Below are 17,491 nucleotides of genomic sequence, written 5' to 3'. Positions count from 1 at the left end.
AACAATAATGAGCAGGTCTGCGTTTGGACAAAACATTGCCAGAGGGAAAGAACATTAAAGTGTTTTACATGTAAAACTTCTGCTTCATCAAAAGTGCATTTGCAGCCAGTACTTTTGCCTCTGTTACATAGTTTTAAGGACATTTTTGTATTTTTTTCTAGAAAAAGTAACACCAAGCCTAGTACTGACACCCTGTCTCCCCTGCTGGTAGTGTTTTATACTAATGAGAGGGCACAACGTTTACTGAACACAACACAGCACCATGAAAATGACATGGCATCCTACACCCTTCCAAACCACATCCAAATGCCAGATGAGGAAAAAAGCAGGTTATTTTCAGTCTGTCTTTTTTTTCTGCAAAGGAATCATAATTCGTTGCCACAATAATTATTCAATATGTGTATAATTGGCCTTGTCTGTAAACTATATTAGTAGTTTTACCATACTATATTTTAGGTTTGTAGAGCTGCCACACAGATAACAATGCAGTACAAATTTGGAAAGTCCTTTCATGTTTTGGCTCTATACTCGAGCATTGGATATGAAATAAAACAATGACTTGAGGGTAAAGTACTGACTTTCAGCTTTATAATTTGAGGTTGTTTGCTTACACATGATGTGAATACTGTAGGAATCATAACCCTTACATTTTCCTCCTGCACAGCACTTGACAATACAGTGCTCATCCAATATGTATTGTGAACATTCAGACACTGTTAAGGTTAAAGGACAGCAATTCGATATCATTGTTTAATTTCAAATCTGTGGTGCAGGGGGACTGAGCCAAAAAAAACAGAACGTGTCACTGTCCAAATACTGATAGGGTGCACTGTATGTGCACAGACGTGTCTTTTTGCAGGTGAGGCAGAAGAGGGTGGGAGTGACTCCTGTATGAATAAGAGGTGTGACTGACTGACTCATCACTTGCAGGTCATATGTATCTGGTTTCCTATTGTCCTTACAGAGAATTCTTCAGCTCATACCATTTGATGAACAATATTTTAGTTTCTGCTTGTTTCTGTTTCTCATGTAGCATTAATGAAGTGATCTATGCTCCAGACTTATAGAATAGAATATCTACTGTCCACTGGTTGAAAAATTAGGTAATTATGAAATAAAATTTGCACAAAAAATGTAACACATAGCAGAATATATAACAGAAACAGAACCCCATCAAAATAATGGTGCGGTAAAATAAAACATTTAAAGGTGTTATACAGTGGCATGAAAAAGTTTGGGCAACCCTGGTCAAAATTTCTGTACTGTGAATAGCTAACCGAGTAAAGCATGACCTGATTTCCAAAAGGAATAAAGTTAAAGATGACACATTTCTTTAATATCTTAAGCAGATTCATTTTTTATTTATATCTTTTAGATTCTCAAAATTACAAAAAGGGAAAAGGCCTGAAGCTAAAGTTTGGGCACCCTGCATGGTCAATACTTAGCAACAACCCCTTTGGCAAGTATCACAGCTTGTAAACACTTTCTGTAGCCAGCTAAGACCCTTTTCAGTTATTGGTAGAGGGTTTTTTTGCCCATTCTTCTTTGCAAAAGGCTTCTTGTTCTGTGAGATTCTTCAGCCGTCTTGCATCCACTACTTTTTTGAGGTCTATCCAAAGATTTTCTGTGATTTTTAAGGCGCGGGACTGTGTAGGCCATGGTAAAACATGCGCCGTTTGAGGTAATCCATTGTGGATTTTGAGGTGTGTTTAGGATCATTATCCTGTTGAAGATGCCCTCCTCTTTTCATCTTCAACTTTTTTACAGATGGTGTGATTTTTGCTTCCAGAATCTGCTTGTATTTAGTTGTTCCATTCTTCCCTCCACCAGTGAAATGTTCCCTGTGCCACTGGCTGCATCACAAGCCCAAAGCATGATCCTTTCCACCCCTGTGCTTGACAGTTGGACAGGTGTTCTTCTCAGGAAATTCTGCACCCTTTTTTTCTCCAAACATACCTTTGCTCTTTGCAGCCAAAAAGCTCTATTTGAACCTCATCATTCCACACGACTTTTTTCCGAGATCTATCAGGTTTGTTTAGATGTTCCTTTGCAACCTTCTGATGCTGAATCTTATGGTGAGGACGCAGGAAAGGTTTTCTTCTGATGACTCTTCCCTGAAGGTCATATTTGTGCACGTGTCACTGCACAGTATAACAGTGCACCACCATTCCAGAGTCTGCTCAATCTTCCTGAAGGTCTTTTGCAGTCAAACAAGGGTTTTGATTTGCCTCTCTGGCAATCCTACAAGCAGTTCTCTCTGAACATTTTCTTGGTCTTCCAGACCTCAACTTGGCCTTCTTCTGCTTTGTGGGCATCAGTTATTTTAATTTTGAAAGTGCTAGGCAGCTGCTTAGAGAGGCTCTTGCCTGCTGACTGTTGGGACAATGTTGGGGGAGTCATAGTATTTATAAAGCTTCAAAATGTTGGACTTTCCTAACAATGATTGTGAACAAGCCATGCCCTAACAAGCCGATTGAGGTGTGAGAGCTTGGTAAAAGCTATCTGAGTGCTCAAATCTCTTGGGGTGCCAAAAGTTTTTTATGGTTCTTTTCTCCTAATGTAGAAAACAAAAATAATACAATAATCTTGCTTAAAATGTTGAAAAGAATGTTTCATCTTTAACTTTATGCCTTTCAGTTCTTCTTCTACTCACTTAACTGTTCACAGTAACAGAAATTTTTACCAGGGGTGCCCAAACTTCTTCATGCCACTGTATGTAAGTTTTCTCTGTCGCCAAACGTGGGTCTTGATGGGAGTGGGTTGTGGTGGTAGTGATGGTCTCTTGCCAAGAGCTTCAGCCATCTTTGTATTTACAAGACGAATTTAGTATGCCCTCTGGGCAGTGCTACTTCTTCATCCTCTCATGCTAAACTGAGGGCAGACTGGACACTACAGTGACTCAATATTGCAAAGTAGTATTATGAGACAGAACAGGCTGGGGCTAGCCGGTTAGCATGCTAACTTCAGTGGAAGAAAAGAAGTGATTGGAAAAAAAACAAGTTAACATTGGCGGTGCTTTCCACCACTGGAGAAAGAAAAGAAGCCCATGGTTGCTATAGACAATGCCAGTCATTGTTTCCTTTATAGGATAAAGGAAACAATGATGGTGTATTAAAAACCACTGTTTTTATTGTGGATGTCAAAAATCTCACATTTTTTTAAATTCTGTTCAACACTAACAGTCGCAACACAAAAACATTTCTGTTGGAGATGTGATTTTGTTCGAAATCTTACATTGAGTGTTATAATCCCTAAAAACAAATCATAACAACTTTTTGTGTGTTCAGGAAGGCTCAGTTGCATATAGTATGGGGGTCACAACAATGAACATCCACATTTTAGCGGTTCTAGCCCATAATCAGAACACAAACTTTAGAACGCTAAACGAAGTAGTCATGTTTATTGCACTTCTTTTCCTTGCTGAGAATTGTACGTAGCATTGGTTTATGCTTATTCAGTCTTACTTTGGCTGCAATTGCACAATTCATTCAAGAATGAAGGCAGTGTAAGGTATAATATTATAATTTTGCTAGCTGTAATAGGTAAATTAACCACATTACGGAAAAAAATGGCGAAAATTTGAGACACTTTGGCGACTTTATTGGCAAAAATTTGGAAAAAATGTACAAGCTTCAAAATAGTTGAAACATATTCAATAGAAAATTGCATTTACGATTTGTGTGCGTGTATGTGTGTGCATGTCTGTGTGTGAGTGTATCCACTGTTATTATAGGTAGTGGTGTGGAGGTTTCACTGACTTCCCAAGTAAATGCACTACAGGTTGGCGTGCTCATTTAAATTTGAATGTTAGTGCCTCCCTGTTGAATTTCCAACAATTATTGTAAATGGATAAGAACCATCAAGGTCTTCCAAAGTGGTGTATCGAACTTAATGTAGCTGTCTATGTCTAGTACAGTGGTGCAGTGGTTAGCACTGTCATCTATGGCCGGGGCCTTTCTGTGTGGAGTCTTCATGTTCTCCTTGTGCCTGTGTGGAGAACAGGAAAACCAAAGGTTAGATAAATTGGCAACTCTGAATTACCTATAGAAGTGAATGTGAGCATTACTGCTTGTTTGTCTCTATATGTTGGCCCTGTGATAGTGAGGCAACCTGTCCAGCACCCCTGTGACACTCAAAGGAACTGGTATAGCTAATGCATGGATGGATGTAGCTGTTTCTTCTTTGGATTCACTGAGGCTTTAAAACTTCACAATAATACTGCTGTTATCACACATGGCCTACACATGTGTACCAGCTCTTCCCTCAGGTGTTTCATACTGTGTGTAACAAAACACGCCATTAGAGTCCCAGTCTGAAACAGGCACTCCCTACAACTGTGTGAGATACATTTTATTGCTCTGTAAAACATAGGATGAAAGTTGTTTGAACTTACCGGAAATATAAGGTTAAAGAATGTCGCTGTTTCCCACCTATCCATCAGCTTGTTTTCCCGTTCAAGTGTGTTACACAATGCTGAATTCTAACCAGGTGCAAATGTTTTGATGAGACTCTGGTATGAGCAACCTGGCCTAGGGGATATAAATGAGATTTTAGAGGTATACTCAATACCAGATCCTGTAAAAAGGAATATACTTGGTATGTGAGACGCTATATTGAGGGTATTATATCGTTTTAGCATGAAAGCATTCTGATTCAGCAAGAAGGGGTCTTTTTTTTACACTAAGCCTCCATGAGATCTAGACATACTCCTTGCCACAAAATGTAATGTTAGAAGCTTATGTGCCTTGCGTCTGTGATTATTATAACCATGTTTTTTTTTTTTTTCTTGTAAAGCTGAGGACCTGCTGAAACAAGCAGCATTTTCTTTAGTGTAATTTTGTTACAGCTGGCTGGCTTGTCTTTGTCTTTTTTTGGCCACATAAGAAATGACATTGACACAGATTTCTCCACCAGTTCTGTCTTATCAGTATACATGTACTGTACATGATCAACACCAACCAAAATCATAGTTTAAGCAGTTTTGGACAGATTTGGAAGCTGTCATAAGTTGTCAACAGCAATGTAAGGTTTACACAACCTTACATTGCTGTTGACAAGCTTCCAAAACATATCTAATTTTTTTAGAGGAATTTCCTTTATTCCATGGAGCCATTGTTCCTTTCTTTACGAAAGTTTTCATTTTCACTGCAGTCACCTTGAAGAAACTTGAAACTTTTATTTCATTGTCTGTGGATTTGTCTGTCCAAATTGTGGATTTTACATAAGTTTGTGTCAAGAATCAAACCAGCAAGATAAAATGTGTTATGAAATGTTGGAAAGCAAATTTTTGATCTTTGAATACAGCCAGGTTAGTAATTTCCCATTGTCTCCAGTCATTACGTTAAGCTAAGCTAATTGCCTACTGGCGCCAGCTCCATACTTAATGCACAGACAAGAGCCTCTCATTTCATATCCAAAAAAGCAAATAAGTATATTTTCCCAAAACGTCAAACTCTTCCTGTAAATGTAACAGCATTCACAAATGCACCACAAAGCTTTGCCACAAGTTTTCGCAATTGATTTACCATTTAAAAATAGTTTTGATTTAAACAAATAATTAAATCAAAGTGACACATTTTTAAACTGACCAAATATTTCTAAAATATACCATTAATCTACCTCAAGTTTTCAGTCAAATTAGTATTTTAATGAACATATGAAGTGTATCTTAACCTGCAACAACTAATTTTTTTGTTAAACCACTTGTGGGCAGTGGAAACTAACTGTGATCCCCACACTAACATATTATCAACTTTTAAGTTGATATTTAGCAAACTTGTTGGCAAAGAGCAGGTACAGGGCATCATTAATGGTCACTTGAAGTCATGTTTTAGCCACGTGGCAAATCTAAGTCAAATCTTCACTCTCTTTTAATTTGTTTCTTGGTCTCCACCAACTCCTGAGGGAAGTATGTGGCTCAAGCCACTAGAAGCTCCACTATGTTCACTGGCTAGTTGCTAACTTTGTCTGTCTGCCATTTGGTGCTAGGCAGGTAGTGTACAGGCACTGATAACAACAGTGAGAGTTAATCAAAACAGTAAAGTTGTGGGCCAAAAAACCAAAACATTTAGCTGAAAGCGCTGAGGGGAACTGCCGAGTCGGTTGATCGTTTTCGTTTTCACTACATGCGATCATCTTCACATAGTGATGTGATCCATTGTTGATATAAAAATATGTATTATAGCCACTTTAAGATGTTGTGTTTAACCCTGTCTGTACTGTCAATTTAGTCAATTTCTAAAAAATAAATAAATATATACATTTAAAAAATTTAATTAAATAACCTGTGACAGTCATACACAATTTACCATTATGATTCAGTTTAATCCATTTGTCATCGAGATTTTAAAAAAGTATATAGACCTGTCTGTTTTGACAACAAGTGAAGGCTTTGAAGAAATTTCAGCCTATAATCTCTCATTCACATGCAAGGTGACCTGCTAAGACCTGTTGGGAAGTAATCGCCCACAACTGCTGATTCATCGTATGTAGCCAGAATCCAAGCTCTGCAAGAACAGATTTGTTCTTTTGTGTGATACTCTTTGTTAAAAAATTAAAATTTGAGTGGGTGTATTAAGCTGGATAAAGAGGAAATATGTCAAAATGTCAACATGTTTTGTTGATAAAGGGCAAGTAGGCAAGAGTTTCTATCAAAAGGAACCCTTGGCACGGAGAACCAGGGCTGATTTGATTTATGCACTGAAGGACAGTGGCCCAAGTTCTGGTCTGTGGATACTGAGGTATGCTTGGAAATAAAGTGTAGCCTTGAAATAGCAGTGTAAAATGCTGCTGTGCACTGCATAATGATGGAGCAGGTCTTCTTTTGGGAACAGAAAATTGTTATTAAAGAGCACTACTGAGTGAATGAAGAGATCATTGTGTGTAGTCGTGTTTCCTTCTTAGCTCTTAACTTTGGACACTGCTGGTACACTTAACTGTCAAGAATCACAAGAACATACATATTCAAGAGATTGCTGGATATTTTTTAAGCTGCTTTCACAAATATGTTATCTCTTTCTTGATCTGATACAGAACTGTATAAATGTTGTGTTATGTTGTGTTGTGTTTTTCACATTTTTTCTCCCAGACTTAATGCTCAGTTAGTTCTAAGCTCCCATTTTATTTAGTTTCTATTACTTCTGGATAACAATGATGTGACCCAAGTTTCTTTTTAAAAAAGTAATGAATTTGAAGACTTAATGAAATCAAACCAATGAATTCAATTTGCTGAGAAGTGAATTAGCACACATCTTGCCCACCCTATCAAATATGACCCAATGTTGACCCACCACGAGCAGTGCAAACTGTTTCTTTGCGAACAAGTGTTTAATAGAGGTGCAACTCACTAGTATGTCCAATCGATTTTTTTTTTTCTGATGTGATCTGATTACAGCCTCCCCTAGAAAACAGAAGCACTCAAGACAAACAAGAAAAAACAGTAAGGAGCAAGTAACATGAACCCTACCTGCAACAATAAAAAACAGAACTTTATTGTATCAATACAAAAACATTTCCCCTCAACCTACATACAAAATATAAAGGTGCTCACAGTCCAGTTTAGCACCCATCCATGGAGTCATACACAAGATACAAACACATCAACAGGCATAAATGAACACAAGACTGATTGTTGCTGTACAAGTAAGATCTTTTAACACATATGTGATATTTTAAAGCATGAGACTACATGGCCACAACAGCTTCTGATAACATAGTTCGTACTAAGCGTAATTAGTCAAATTTGCTAGCTAATGACATATCAAAAGAAGTGTCAGCTTGTTTAGATTTGCTGATTAGGCCTTTTACATGGCAAAGAGACGGAATATAAAAAGCAGCTTTAGTATAACTGCTCTAAGATAACAGTGGTAAAGTGAAGAATGTGGGAAGGATATAGCCTCACCACCATCTGTCAGCCCAAAACAACAGAATCAACGTGGTTTTCATAGATAGAATAATTTCTCTCACTGTACAATATTCATTGATCGATATTAGAGCATTTAGGTTAGTTTGAAATTTTAATTTCCCAATTTCCTGACAATTTTTCTGAATTCAAACGTTAACACTGAAAGGCTCTGGAGAGACAAAATGCATAGAAACTGGTTGGTAAGAAGTACAGTACATCTCTCTAAATACTGTGTATCTATTGCATATAGGTAAAAAAAAACTAAAAAAAAAAATAAAAAATAAATTTAATACAAAAGTAATAATAATACCCAAAAACAAAGTGTTATAGACACTAAGATCCTAATGTTCATCTTTTAAAAGAATTAATGTAATTCTGTGTCTCTGAAGGTGTGTTTCTCTCCTCTACATTCATACACAAGTGTTCCTCTACAATCACATAATAATGTAAGTGGCTTGTTTTCACATACACACGGCTGTTTTGGGAGATATCCTGACAGCTGTAAAATGGTGTGGAAAAAAACAGTTGTGGCTTCCACATTCGTGGAAGGAAAAATGTTGGTGTGTGTTAGTATTTACAGGATGTGAATCTCGTAGCGTCTCTAACACACTCAGTGCACTTCTTTGGTAGCCTCTTTGGAATTGTTGGTGTTGACATTGGTGAGCCGGACATTTTCCTCCTCTAAGTTCTTTTTGTCACGTACTTCTCCCTCCACATGGAAGCCAACCATCATCTGGTAGATCATCACACCAATGATGGTGCCAAGGAATGGGGCAAAAATGGGCACCAGGAACCAGCCTTTTCTAGCCCTAAGGAGTGACAAAAGAAAGAGCTAATTACACACAATTGCTCACATAGCGATAAACAATTATTGAGGAAAATGCTCAAAATGTGTGCACTTACGTGAAAACTTCACTGCCCCACCCAGCCAGAGAGGTGAAAATACGTGGTCCAAGATCTCTGGCAGGATTGACAGCATAGCCTGAGTTAAAGCCCATAGACAATCCAATAACCAGAACCACAAATCCCACAGTGAAGGCCTCCAGCCCTTGGGGGATGGGGTTGTTGTATGGATCCACAATAGCCAGGATACAAACTATTAGCGCTGCTGTGCCAATTATCTGGGGAGAGTGACGTATAAGAAAAAATTGTGGGTGAGATACATGAGGTGTATCATCCATATTTGTAGAGTCAAAATTAAGTGTATGATAGCTGTCTCCACCTTTCAATTGAGTACCTGATCAAAGAAGGCATTGACAAGGGTGAGATGTTTTCCAGGGTAGGTGGCAAAGATGCCAGCTGTGGCACTAGGCCCAGTCACATTGAAGCATCCGGGATGGTCCCACAGTGCATCTAAAGGGATACAAACAACAAAATATAGTGTAAAATATTTTTTTTTTAGACTGGTTGTTTAAATGATGCACTTAGACTTTGTGAAACTTAAAATATGAATCTGTTCATATATGGTGATAAAAAGATAATTTCTTTAAATTTGGCTCCACATCATTCTGGAGTGATCTCTTACCGTAGTACATGCCAAAAATTATGGCGGCACCCAAAAAAGCACCGATTGTCTGAAAGAGGAAGTACATGGGGAATTTTCTCCAGCGCTCTCTTCCAAGTAGACACAGGGCAAAGGTCACTGCAGGGTTCAGGTGGCCACCTGCAGATGTACATGTAACCGTATGTCAGTACATATTATAGACCATGAACATATAGTGCAAAACCATTACCTAAATGAAACCCCAGACTTATCAATGTAAGGGGCAAATCAGGCTAAAATGTGGTCCTGCAAACAGAATCTCTCCTATGCACCCGGAGTAAAATCAAATGTGCCTCTGAAAGATCTGTTGTTTGTCTCAAAATTGTTTGCGTACCTGATACCTGGCCACAGACCAGGATGCCTAAGGTGGCAGCGAAGCCAAAGGCAAAGTTGACAGTGAGGAACATGCCATGTGAACCACCGCTCAACACCAGCTGGGCCACAGCACCACAGCCAAACATCTGGAGAGAGAGTAGAAAAACAAGTTTACACCAGTTCACAGTAACTTCCTGCACACAGAAAAAAACACATCAGTTGTCTCTGTTTTAGCAACAACAAGTAATCTAATGATGATGATATGATGTGTGCTGTGTGTGATACTTATGTTTGATTTAAAATTTAACCTCTTGTTCTGTCAAAGTTACTTGTTCTGTGTTTTCCAGGAAAAGCAAAGACAGAATATACATCTTTTTAACATGAAGAGGTCCTGAGATGTGTACTCATCAGGGCTTTAGAATGAATGTTCCAGTACAAAGTTTTTTGCACAACGCACCCCAACTGTTTTCAGTATGTTTGTTGTATTTAAAAAAACAAAAAAAACTCTACATTGAGTGCTTTGTCAGTCAATCATGGTCAAACCAAGGGGTGAAATGAAGCAATGTGATTACAATCAGTGAAACCAGTAAAACAAAGACCCATTAAATGAGCTATACTCAGAATTAAATGAGCTCTATTTTTTTCATAATGCGGTACATTATACTGTATGTACAGAAAGGTCACTGTGTTGACCTTGATTGGGGGAGGATTGTAACTGCCACTGCCCAGCTGATTTGTCTGAGAAGGGGAACAAAAACAACTAACATTCAGTTTCCACTTTGAATGAGGAAAAAGGTGGAAATGTGTTTTTGGGCAAAGTGACTGTCAAAAGAAGAAGGGATTACAGAATGTGCAATACTGCCATGCAGGTGCCATACTGTGTGTCCTGCATACTGTGTGATTATACTGTGTGTGTGTACATCCCCGTGTCCTCTCTGCATGTGTTTGGTAAAAGAAATATGTGTGGTCCATGCTTAGGCTGCTGCTCTCTGAGCCCCCTGATGAGGATGCTTTTCAGTCAAACCAAACGACTCAGCTGTTGAAGTTAGTTTGCGGGAACGTTCATCACCACTGGGCTGAGTCTAAACTCTTTTTCCCCCCTGATGAGACCAGCCATTACTGGAAAGATATTACATAAATCAGCCCCATGTTAGAATTGTGCTTAGCTGTTTTGTTTTTGGAGGTCGGGTGAATGTCTCTGTGATTTTATGCAATGGTGGGCTTGTGCGATGCGAAAATAAAAAAATGTAAAAATCTTACGACTTTATACTTCACATATTAGCTTGCAAGTTCCAATTTCCCAACGTAGTTCACATTTAACCAGAAAGGTCTCATCTAAATCCAACACTGAATCTGGGAGACATGAGTGTTATTCCTAACTCCGAAGTGCTCATAAACACCAGTGTGTTCCCTCTGTTGAAGAATTCCAGTAACTCGCTATGTTGCTGTCATAACATTGTAGTTGGTTAACTGCACCCCAGCACTACTTCAACCAACATTCACTTGCCTGATTCAGCTGGTCATGCATCCATGCAGCTATTCCCAGCTTTTAGCTGGGAATAGCTGCAGTCAGCCTACTGAAACACACATTTGGCAGTTGTTAAGGAACCATTCAGGATGAAGAGCCTCCAAAGCCTCCCCATGGCTACTCTCCAGGTCAAAGCAGGGAGCATTTGACTGAAGTGGAAAATGCAGTACATGATTTTTGAGTGCAACGAGGGGTTAACAAACCTGTTACAGTAGGATGGCCAAATAGATGAATTGCCTATAGGGGACCTTCAAGGGCCCATCAGTCTGTGGCCAAAAAGTTAATCAGTGCATGACAATTTTACATGTCCTCAACATTATCTAAATTCAGAAATATCCTGTCGAATGAACCTAACCAATTGCCTGGAGTTTCTGACACCAAGAACAGGCGGCTCCCAGCGCTGCCATCGACATGTGTCACCTGTTAAATGACTGACCTCACCTGTCTGTCCAGTCAGTAGACACAATGAATGCTAAATAATCTAGCCCACAACAATTATTGAATATTTTCAATCTGTGGCTCTTATGTAGCTTATAAGTTGTTTTCTGTGTTGATATTAAGCATTTTTTACATGAACATGGATTGTGTATCAGAATCAAATGTTCTCTTCTCTGTATAATGTTTTTACACCTTCATAAACAGCTTTATTAAACACTGAGTGATTAAGAAAATGAGCAGCTAAACCAGCGAATGGTAAACCATTACAGGAGCCTTTAAGTTGTGCACTAAGCTGGTTGTACTAGTATTTAAAGTATTAACTGCCAATTTTCTGCCAAGACAGTAAGAAAAATGTTTTTTAATGAAACGGCGGCCTCTGACGAACTGAGCTATATGGCTTTTTTTTTTTTTTAAGTTTGTTTATTACAACAGACAGCCCAGAGTCTGGACACGTTACTCAATTAACCAAAGAAGTGCCTATCTCTCCTGCTGAACAACATTCTGATGTTCGGATTCAGATTTTATGACTGCGTCAAAGCTGGATGACAAATCATTATTCAGTCAAATGTCCTCTTTGTCTGTTGGAATGAATCCGTCTGTGTTAAAGATGGCTCACATAAGTAGTTAATGAGTTATTACATGCCTACCTCCGTGTAATGTGATGAAAGTGTCATGAGGTATTTGATCCCAGCTCCAAGCAAATATTGTTGTGTGATGTTAAATATGGCTTTGTACACAGCACATGCAGTCCTGAGCAGCGTGGTACCTACCTGTTTGCTCTGAACTTAGTTTGCCAATGTAAGTAACCTTACATTTACACACTTAGAGAGCAATCACTGGCTCATTCTAATACAAAGGGTTTCACTGTATTCCCTTTGAAGTCTATGTATGGCTTATAAATTACATGTATTTTCTTTTTCAATCATTCACCACTCTTCAAACATTAATAGTACAAAAATGATAGAATACAAACACTGTCATATGGACAGTAATTGATCATGTTGCAACATCAAAAGAAAGTAGAATAACTGAATGGTGAGGGTACTTAGCGAAAAGAAAACACTCAGAGAGGGTAGAGTTATGTTACTATCAACAGACAGTATGTGACAAAGCACTAACTTTGTAATCTTTTCACTTAAAGCTTGGCAGCTATTTTAACATCTTTTTCAGCATGACATGATGCGAAGTAAGTTCCCTGTACACACACACACACACACTACTTACCACAAGGATGAGTGTACCGAGACACTCTGCCAACGCCTGCCGAAGAAGCAGGTTACGGATCTGGAAGGACCGGGCCAGTTTGTCCAAGTACATCTTCTGTCGGCCCATGTTTTCTCACTACAGGCTGATGAGACTGTTAGAAGTCACAGGCAGTAGGTGGATAGGTTTTCCTGAGTGGCTGTGAAGCTCGGAGGACTGGGCTCCTCTTATAGAGCCAAGATTGGCTTGGACTGAACTGGTGCCAAGCCTTGGCCTGGCCCCACCTTCTGCACCACGGCTCCCTGCTCGTAAGGGTGTGATTCACATGTGGTTCTCTCACTGATCCTTTCTCTCCCTTTCGCTCTCTTTACATATACACACACCAACACACACACACACACACACATATATACACTCTTTACATTGCTATACCTGTGAGGTCCATCATTATACTCACTCATTGCATACCTGCAACCCATAGCTTTTCCGAATCTACACCAGTTCTGAAATTTGTTTTTTTTTGTTTTGTTTTTGAAAACTGTATTATGTATTTTTGATGTATTTAGAAGTTTGGATTTAAAAATATTTTCGGCTTATAGTAGTTGCTTACTTGTGGAGTTGGAAAATGGGCCTTGAGATCCCGCAGCTACAGGAACAGAAAAAAGGTAACGAGTTTACTGATGATGCCTCTTCTCTCTCACTCAGACCACTTTATGATAAGTGTGATAGCAACGTTTCTCTGCATTTGGAAATTGTATTTGTATCTTGTGCTTTTGATTTTGATTACAGGCAATTAAACATAAATTTGGTGGAACTGCTATCTTTCACACCTACTATGGCAAAACATGATTTACATTGTAACCGAAGTGTTGCCTGATTTGATATTAACCTTAGACCAAATTTACCTTCACCTGTTTGCCACTTTCAGCATTCACCAGTAGAAACTCTTTGCCGAAAATCAACTGAATCCAACATTTCCGCTTTTTTATTTTTTTCTCTCTTTTGCAGTCAGTATCTTTCTTAGATTATGCAAACAAATCACGTATGGAAAAATGTGCCGTACGGATAAAAAGGAAAAGCACATGCACTGCAACATTCTGTATAGTTAGTTTAGCCTGTATCCACCTTAATCCACCAAACTCGAAATTATTAAAATGAACATAGTCCTAAATGTAACCCCAAACCCAAATATCGAATCTTAAAATACCCTCTTTGAAAGATGCCCAGTTTGGATGTTCCACATCTTTATGAAGGATTTGGTCCCCATAAGAGTAGATATAAAACACACACACACACACATACATGTAACGCATACCTGTTTGCTGCCCTTACCGGTTTGTTCCCACCCGTTCACACACATCCCTCTCTTTTCCCTTTCTGTCCCTCACCTTGTTTTCTCTGACCCGTTCTTTTGTCCCCCATCTGAAACCTCATCACCACATATTATACCTTCTTTGTCTGGTTTCAATAGAGGTGTGAGAACATTTCCACTTTTAAAAGCCCGCAGCCATGCCCCTATCAGTTGGAATCAGTGTGCCATTTCCTTACTCGGTTTGGAGTTCTCTTGGTTTTTGGGGCTATGCCTACTATGCTGCGACAGTGGAGTACATTATTGGCTTGGATCACCTTCACATTAGACTGCAAAACAATTTCGTGTACATATCTATGGAGTTTACTTACGGCAGAGAACTTAGAACTTATCACTGTTTTTATATATATATATATATATATATATATATATATATATATATATATATATATATATATATATATAAAAACAGTGTTTAGTCAGATTACATGTATATGTTTTGTGAAAACATTTCACTTCGCTGGCATGCTAAATGTATTTCAGTGAGAGAATTGCCAAGTGGTGGTTCATCAAATTATAGATGTGTGACATGTCTCATCACTGAAGGACCCCGAGGCGATCTGAGTCATGGCAGTCATAGCGCCAGCGACAACCACACGTGCGTCATGAAAGTTGAGCAACCGTTCACATGGAACTGATTCGATGCAGCCTCCATGGGGGCAGGGAGGGATGAAAGACATTGACAGGTTCATAGAAATATGAGCGTGCGGTCTTCCAAGGAAGCTGGCTGAAATTTGAGAGAAAATTGTACGTTATTCAAGTAAATGCGGGTAAGGTAAATATTAAACATTTTACAGAAAAATTAGATGACACTATGTGCCAGGCACTTTCAGTACAATGGATATATTAACTGAAAGGTGGAAGCTCAGTGGGGCAGGTGTGATCACAGAGCCACCCTGAGGCTCCTCCCACAGTCCAGTGACTGCAGGTCAGCTGGATTGAAGGCTGCTAATTTCCCATTGGTATGGATGTGACTGCAAGGCACGGACTTTTGGTGTTAGCCTTGTCTGACTCCCTCTCCAAACCGTTTCCCTGCTTTATACCCAGTGAATACCGAAATAGGTTTCAGTGCCCATAGTGGGTGATAAGCAGGTATGGATGTATGCTTTGTTCGTTTGGCACTTTACAGAAACATTATTTTTGTACAGTCACGCTGGATTGTTTTCCCTTTATTTTGTGGTGCGTATTCATTCCCAAGGCATAAACTCCTTTGGCAGGTTGCTCCGAAATACCTAATCCTTGTTTGACAAATGTTTACAACCTTTTTACTTGTAAACATTTTAACCTGACCAGCCCTTTTCTACAGAGACAGATGTAGGTGCGTTAGTGCACATATTTGACTTTGTTTTTGTTTCAGTTGACGACGTCGGGCTTCCAGAAGGAGCCCCATATAGCAGACCAGGGAAGCTGCATTTTTGGGCCACATGGTTTTGAACAACTTTTCCTTGAATAGTTTTGCTCAGAAACAGGGCAGTAAATGGTAAAGGGAAAAGAATAGTGGTACCCACACACATAAGGGAAAGCTATTAAACTAACAAGAATTTCTGTCCACATTCCGCAATATCAACTTACAATAAATCTTTACTGTTTGACAAATATTGTTTTTTCATGTTCAACTATTTTTCAAAACCCTAAGGTCCTTAGGAAATGGCACTGAATAATGTCTGTGATTGATGGGCATATGTACCATGTGTGTACCAGATGTGTTTGTCTCCAGTAGGAGCGGCAGTTTGGTGGTTGTTTTCCATCAGGTGCTGGAAGACAGGACAGGTGCAGACAGATGAAGAAAGACTCTTATATTTTAGACAGACACAGCACAAGTTGACACATTGCTTCAGGCCAGACAAGAGCTATTGTCTCACTGACTGAAATTACAGGATTAATACATTTCACTCGAGTTCTAAAAGTATGGCAGGATACTCCCCGGTTTTGATCTCTTGAGACAGATTTGTGGTTAAAAAAAAAAAAAAAAAAAAAAAAATTGACAAGGTAGTAGTGTTTCTGGTTTTTCAACAACTTTTAAACTTTAAGAGAGACAGTCTTAAAAGATTTCTTCGAGGCTGGATGTGTGTAGTTTGCAATAGAACAATAAGCCTCATACGATAACTGCATGTGAGGCCTGGCAAAAGGACCCCACGATGACAATGCAAATTATGTGGAAGAGAAGTCTGCAGTCATGTCACGTCATGATATCAATGACTGATGCACCAAGTACGGCCAACATATAGCAGTGTTATGCATTTAGTGGTAATATGTTATCTACTTGCGAAATCAGGTTCCTAGCAATACTTAAGGTAATTGTTTGGTGACTCACTAAAAAGTGTTCAAGTCCACAGAGAGACTGTTATAACTCAGACAGTAACTTGGGCCAGAGGATTAGGTTATAAAAGTTACAAACATGTTATTGATCATCCCATTGTCAAGATCGGATAATTTTTAACATTCTCTCTGAGTTATACTGAATCCTTTGCATAGGGACTAAAGCCCGTGTCTCGTACATTTCCACTTTCTCTATAATTATTCTGGGCTGTAATCAAAAGAACATGCTTTCTCTGTCAACAGCTGCAGAGACACAAGCACATACACCTCAAATGACGCAGCTGAATATGTCACCTTGGCAATTAAGATTTTTATATGCTATGATATTCACCGTGAGAGCAATTCATCGTCAACTAGCACACTTCAATATTCTGAGTGTCTAACAGTGTTGATGGGACAAACATACCGCAGACCTATGCTGGGATGGATCATCTAACTGATGGACATACCTTTTTTTATACATTTATTAATTTGATGCCTCAAATTCAATATTGTCTGAACAAATTTTCAACTTGTATATAAACAGATTATGCATTAAAAAATATACATGAGGAACAGCATTACCGTATTCCATACAAAATATTCCATAAGTATTCCATCACTCTTCAACTAAGTTTTATACCTGCGCTAACCCTCCCCTGAAACTCAGATTTTATTGCCCTTTCAGTAACTGGTGGAGGCTGTTCAGCTGAAATCTTAGACGACCCTTACAGAGAATGAGAAAGAGAGATTGTCACGCAACAAGCAATCTCACTGTACACCCTTACCTACTAAGAAGAAAATTTAAGATTTCCTTCTGCATCTGAATCAGATTATAACACGAAGACCTTCTGTATTTCCATTTACATTACCTTCTGTCAAAGGCTGTATATA

The 17,491-nt window shown here is 38.8% G+C and overlaps 1 protein-coding gene across 1 annotated transcript; it reads right to left on the bottom strand.

Moving 5' to 3' along the window:
- Positions 1-8,231: 8,231 nt before the first annotated feature.
- LOC120805301 (aquaporin-3-like) lies at positions 8,232-13,100 on the bottom strand. The gene is made up of 6 exons (XM_040155418.1): positions 12,952-13,100; positions 9,781-9,907; positions 9,429-9,566; positions 9,141-9,256; positions 8,807-9,024; positions 8,232-8,712 (listed from the first exon to the last, which is right to left on the bottom strand). Exons 1-6 carry the CDS (start codon positions 13,057-13,059, stop codon positions 8,514-8,516), a joined length of 906 nt encoding a protein of 301 aa, XP_040011352.1. The 5' UTR covers positions 13,060-13,100; the 3' UTR covers positions 8,232-8,513.
- Positions 13,101-17,491: the final 4,391 nt, after the last annotated feature.

The sequence above is a fragment of the Xiphias gladius genome, chromosome 19 (genome assembly GCF_016859285.1).
Source record: "Xiphias gladius isolate SHS-SW01 ecotype Sanya breed wild chromosome 19, ASM1685928v1, whole genome shotgun sequence".
Classification (NCBI taxonomy): domain Eukaryota; kingdom Metazoa; phylum Chordata; class Actinopteri; order Istiophoriformes; family Xiphiidae; genus Xiphias; species Xiphias gladius.
The sequence above is the reverse complement of the archived record's forward strand: the minus strand, read 5'-3'. Positions and strand labels throughout refer to the sequence as shown.

Coding starts and splice junctions, on each gene's coding strand:
- LOC120805301 (XM_040155418.1), bottom strand. CDS start 13,059: ATGGGCCGACAGAAGATGTACTTGGACAAACTGGCCCGGTCCTTCCAG. Junction 9,257..9,428: donor AATTTTTGGCATGTACTACG/GTAAGAGATCAC, acceptor GTATCCCTTTAG/ATGCACTGTGGGACCATCCC. Junction 8,713..8,806: donor TGGGGCAGTGAAGTTTTCAC/GTAAGTGCACAC, acceptor GTCACTCCTTAG/GGCTAGAAAAGGCTGGTTCC.